This window comes from Cherax quadricarinatus, chromosome 89 (genome assembly GCF_038502225.1).
Source record: "Cherax quadricarinatus isolate ZL_2023a chromosome 89, ASM3850222v1, whole genome shotgun sequence".
Taxonomy (NCBI): domain Eukaryota; kingdom Metazoa; phylum Arthropoda; class Malacostraca; order Decapoda; family Parastacidae; genus Cherax; species Cherax quadricarinatus.
This window is the reverse complement of record NC_091380.1, coordinates 1,390,259-1,395,844: the sequence shown is the minus strand read 5'-3', so window position 1 is coordinate 1,395,844 and position 5,586 is coordinate 1,390,259. Positions and strand designations below refer to the sequence as shown.

Sequence of the window (5,586 nt, the reverse complement as noted above, 5' to 3'; positions counted from 1 at the left end):
AGCTTATTTCTTGGGTGGCATTGAAAATTGGGTTGGGCAAATGTTTTGTTAGTGGGATGAATTGTAAAGGACCTGCCTAGTATGGGCCAACAGGCCTCCTGCAGTGTTCCTCCTTTCTTATGTTCTTCTTATGTTCTTATTAAGTAATACTAAGGATATATTTATCAAACAAATAGACAGACGGAAGCAAAATAAGTCATCAGACTCAGACGAACTGTCTTCAAAGATTTGTAGATGAATGGTTCAGAGAACCGACATGTTGATAAATTAGACACAGGTGCAACTCTTGGGTATCTTTATTGAGGAAACGTTTCGCCACACAGTGGCTTCATCAGTCCATACAAAGGAGAATCTTGAAGAACAGGAGGAGAATGAGGTAATCAGTCCCTCAACCTTGAGTCGATGTGTTCAGTCCATCAATCTTGAGTAGAATACGGCAGATGAGTGGAGAAGCAGCTTATAAACCGTATGGCAGGAGAGGTGCAGCAGTCATAGGTGGTTTTACATTTGTTCAGTGTGGAAGTAGGTTGTGCCCAAGAATTAGGCAAGCGAAGAATTCATCTACAAACCTGTCAGACACTGCAACTTCTTGGGATCTTAATACTTAGGATTTCTTCGCTTGCCTAATTCTTGGGCACGACCTACTTCCACATTGAACAAATGTGACACCACCTATGACTGCTGCACCTCTCCTGCCATACGGTTTATAAGCTGCTTCTCCGCTCATCTGCCGTATTCTACTCAAGATTGATGGACTGAACACATCGACTCAAGGTTGAGGGACTGATTACCTCATTCTCCTCCTGTTCTTCAAGTTTCTCCTATGTATGGACTGATGAAGCCACTGTGGCGAAACGTTTCCTCAATAAAGATACCCAAGAGTTGCACATGTGTCTAATTTGTCTTCAAAGATGTCTGAAAACTGCAAGATGAAATTTAGTAAGATACTAACTAGTCTGTTTGATATATTAATGTAAACGAGTGTCGCGGCGTGGATGTGGAAGTTGACAAACTTAATACCTATCTTCACATCAGGGGGAAAATTACTGTGCAATAAGCCTGACCTTAATACATCAAGGGACAAGACCGTACTACCAACTTACTGTGCAATAAGCCTGACCTTAATACATCAAGGGACAAGACCGTACTACCAACTTACCGTGCAATAAGCCTGACCTTAATGCATCAAGGGACAAGACCGTACTACCAACTTACTGTGCAATAAGCCTGACCTTAATACATCAAGGGACAAGACCGTACTACCAACTTACCGTGCAATAAGCCTGACCTTAATGCATCAAGGGACAAGACCGTACTACCAACTTACTGTGCAATAAGCCTGACCTTAATACATCAAGGCACAAGACCGTACTACCAACTTACCGTGCAATAAGCCTGACCTTAAACAATAGGAGTGAATAATAAAACACCCTGATAAGTGTGGTAGATACAGTGATACACGATACAAATGTAACGGCCTTACAAAGCTCCTGTCCAAGTTTCGCCTGCACAGCAGGTAAATAGTCCAGACCATAGTCGGTACTGGTTAGGTTAGGTAAGGTTCGTCAGGAAACAGGACAAATGTTTCCTGACGCGGGTCTTAGTCAGATGATGACCCGCCTTTGGAGCTTTTAGTCATCTGACCGAGGCCTTCCGCTGGCTTACCGGTCCACCCCTTTAAAAATTATGGTCATTTATAACCATTGTTATAATAGTCGGTACTGTATGTTACTTGTAATTATGTTCTTAAGTAGCACACTCCTTGTAATTTATCTTTCTGTTCCTCCACAGGTGGTGAACTGAAGCAGCCGAAGCTGAGTGTGACCTCATGCTGAGTGTGACCCCGGGTGACCTTTGACATCATGTTGAGGATGACCCTCCGACCACGAAGACGGGCGTACTGGGCGGCGCTTTGCTGGTGGTGGCTGCCACCCTTGATAGCTGGTCAGATCGGGCTCTTGTCTCCTGGGATATCTGCCGTGGGCGGCCCTCGGGCGTCTTGGTGGTGGTCGGGCGGGGGTGTAGCCGCCCCTAGCCTCCTGACGCAGCTAGGGGAGAGACCACCATTACCTCGACGAAGTCCCTCCACCAGGGAGAGCGAGATCGCTGCTATCTTCAGAGGTGTTGCCTACGGTGCCCCCACCAGCGCCCCCAACACCACCACTTCCCTGCCTCCCCCCACCACCACCGTGGACATTAAGGAGGGGTCTGCGCCCCCTGAGACCAGCGTGAAGCTAGTGCAGTTGCAGCAGAACGCAGCGACGGCTGACATTTCTTACATCGTCCACATCATGAGTAACATCACTGATGCTGCAGACGTGACGTCATCTCATGAAGGTGAAGATGCATCTCCTGAGGATGCAGACACATCATCACCCCATCCCAGGGTGGTGGAGGTTCCGTCACCCCACTCTACTCCTGAGAACATCCCCTCCCGCCCCCTGGGGGGCCATGAGGGGGCGTTTTGGGGTGATATGTCAGGGGTGAGGTGGTGGCTAGGTGCCGCTTGGTGGATCCACGTGTACGTATCAGCAGGTCTGCTGGCTCTGCTTGCTGCTGCTGCTCTCTGCTGTATGGCTCGCTCCACCCTCCTGCTCCCACGCCCACATTACCTCACCGCCCACGCCCTGGTCTTCCTCGGCGCCGCCCTCAGGAGTCTCCAGCTCTTCCATGATCCTTACGGCGTGGAGCGGCGGCTACCGACGGCTGTGGCGTCAGCGGTGGAGGAAACTAGTTGGCCGTGCCTGACGGCGGCGCTAGCGGTGGTGGTGGTGGTCCTGGCGCGGTCAGTCCGCACGCCGGCACGCCCACACGCCACCCTGGTTCTCGCCCTCATGACGGTGCTACACCTCCTGGTGTCTCTGACCGCCCACACTGCCGCCCACCTCCTCCTGCACTACGCTCTGCCACTGCGGGTGGTAGCACGGGCGGTTACCGCTACCTGGGGTGCAGGGGTGGGCGTGGGCGGTGTGTGGGCGGTGTGGCGAGTGAAGAAGTCAGTATCTGGGAGGCGAGGTCAACTACTAAGCCATGTAAGCCGAGGTGGGAGGTCAAGTGGTTTCCAGTGTGGCCTCCAGCGAGGTGCACACCTGGCACTAGTGGCCAGTGTGGCTCAGGTCATGCTGGCCACGTTACACCTGTACGTGCTGGTGGCCCCACTGGCACCTGCTACCCACGTGTGGGCATGGTGGGCAAGAGTGAGCCTAGCTAGGGGCCTGGAGCTTGTAGTAGGCCTTGCAGTGGTAGTCTCAGTGGGACTGGTGTCCCAGGGGCGTGCCCACGCCCCCCGGGATGCCCACATCTTCTCCATGTTAGGCAGCTGTGGACGTGAGGTGAAGGTGGGTCGTAGTGCCAACGTGTTTCCTGCCTGTGAGAAGAAACACATCCTTGGCACCTTCAGGCCCCCCCACAACCCACCCAATCAAGCCTACAAGCCGCCCATGCTAGACTGGGCGTCGCCTGACGAGCCTGAAAAGTCTGACGTTCCCTCGGTTACATCAGACTTTCAGTTAGTGTGGAACCGCGAACGGACGCGCTCCGCTACTGAGTTCAGGCCGCCGCGCGCTGCTACTGAGTTCCGGCCACCGCGTTCTGCTACTGAGTTCCGGCCACCGTCCATGCTAGTAAACGATAGCGGCTTCGTGAGGTTCCGTACGGGTGTTGACCCCCAGCAAGCCATGGACGACGTCTTCAAGCAGTCGTCGCTCAACCTGCGCGACGCCTCGTACACCAAGACGCACGAGAAGAACGTGCGCAACAGCGCAGCGTCGTACATCACAACGCACCAGAACTACAGCAGCCAGACGCTGCCGTCTACCAGATACTACTGTGGTCCAGGACCTACTTTCTCCTCCCCAGAGAGAACCCCCATTAGGAGACCTATAAGATCACACACCGCCCGTGGGCGGCGGGCGGCTCAGGAGCTGCACTCCGCCCACCACCAGACACTACCCATTACCTCCGCCAGCAGATACGACGTACACACTCTGGAAGACTATGAAGTAGCATCGTACTACCACCACCAATCCGGCAGCGTCTCCGGCAGTAGCAACATGTACTCCACGCCCATGTCCCCGACGCAGTGTGGGCGGCAGCAGCAGCCTGTGGGCGTACATCGTGGGCGTACGACGACGCAGCAAGACGCCCTCAGTGGTGTGCTTGAGCCCAGTACCTGCTCATCACTGTCGGAGATACACATCGACTACCTCACTGATGTCTCTTCTTCCAACGATGGTGTCAATCTAGGTTCCCTTCTCCAACAACGCCTCCACCCCCACCACCTCCTTACCCTTCCCCTAACTGCTGCCCACAACCCCCGCCCTGCCCACTGCCGCCCAGCCAAACCAGATCTTCTTGAAGCTGGCCACCGGGAGGAAGTCAAGCCCAACTCCCCTGAGGGGAAAGAGGATGTGTGCGAGGGTGAAGGGGTGCAAGTTGAGGGGATGCAGGTAGGGGTGTGTGAGGGAAAGCCTCAGGGGGGAGGGGGTCGAGCTGGGCTCCTCAGTAAGCTAGCGGGGAGTGGTTTAAGTGCTACTTGCTATGGCTACTCCCCACTGGATCTAGAAGACACTTCGTCCCCGTCCCAAGATGCTGCCCCTCCTCCAAGCACCTCCCCTCCATCCTCACCCCCCTCCAGCCTCCACACCTCCAGGACTACCTCCACCCTACCTCGACCTCCAGATATAGTCACCTCACTTTGAAGATTCTCAGCATCTCTCAAGGAGTTCCCTTCCTCAGCCTCTTCATCTCACTGTATATACATCATCTCTCCTCCATATTTCTTTCCCTCCTTCCGCCTTCCCTTCCTCCATTACTCCTCCCTCCCTCCATCATCATCATCATTTCCTCACCCCCAGCTTCCTCACCTCAATGTATATAGATCATATCACCTACATCTTTTCTCCATCATCCCTCTCTCCATCAGCCCTCCCTCCATCAACCCTCCCTCCATCAACCCTCTCTCCATCACCCCTCCCTCTATCACCCCTCCCTCCATCACCCCTCCCTCAAGTATAGAGGTAGGCTCTAGAATTTAGATAAAGGCCAAATGTTTGTGACGGCCGGTGAATTATAACTTTCAAAAAGTAGGCTGTGACAGCCTGTAATTTAGAAACTTCAAAAAGGAGGCTGTGACAGCCTGTAATTTAGAAACTTCAAAAATTAGGCTGTGGCAGCCTGTAATTTAGAAACTTTGAAAAGTTATAAAAAACTTGTGTAGGCCTATGATTAGAAAATTGACAACGTGTGAATCAGAAATTTTAAAAGCCTCTACTCACCTACTTGTGTTTGCAGGGGTCGAGCCACCTGGCCTGCCGTAGCTACTCTTGAAGCCGTGTACGGAATGTGCAGCTCTGTAAAAAATAAATTAAAAACTTACGACCAGAAATTCGTGTAGGCTGCTTTTGGGAATAGCTGAATACCAGGTGATCAACTCGGCTGTTGTGCAAGACATCTTGCACCACCAGCCGTCAAGTGTATGGTTTAAGTGACTGTGATAAGTGCCCTCTATTTTTATAAGTGTACGTTATACACGACTTATACTGCATGACATTGTCTAGTCACAATAAACCGAACAATAATAAAAAC

At 52.4% G+C, this 5,586-nt stretch overlaps 1 protein-coding gene across 1 annotated transcript; it reads left to right on the top strand.

The window, feature by feature from the left end:
- Positions 1 to 1,795: 1,795 nt before the first annotated feature.
- LOC128697193 (uncharacterized) lies at positions 1,796 to 4,946 on the top strand. Its single transcript, XM_070104058.1, has one exon. It carries the CDS (start codon positions 1,863 to 1,865, stop codon positions 4,698 to 4,700), a length of 2,838 nt encoding a protein of 945 aa, XP_069960159.1. The 5' UTR covers positions 1,796 to 1,862; the 3' UTR covers positions 4,701 to 4,946.
- The last annotated feature ends 640 nt before the right edge of the window (positions 4,947 to 5,586 follow it).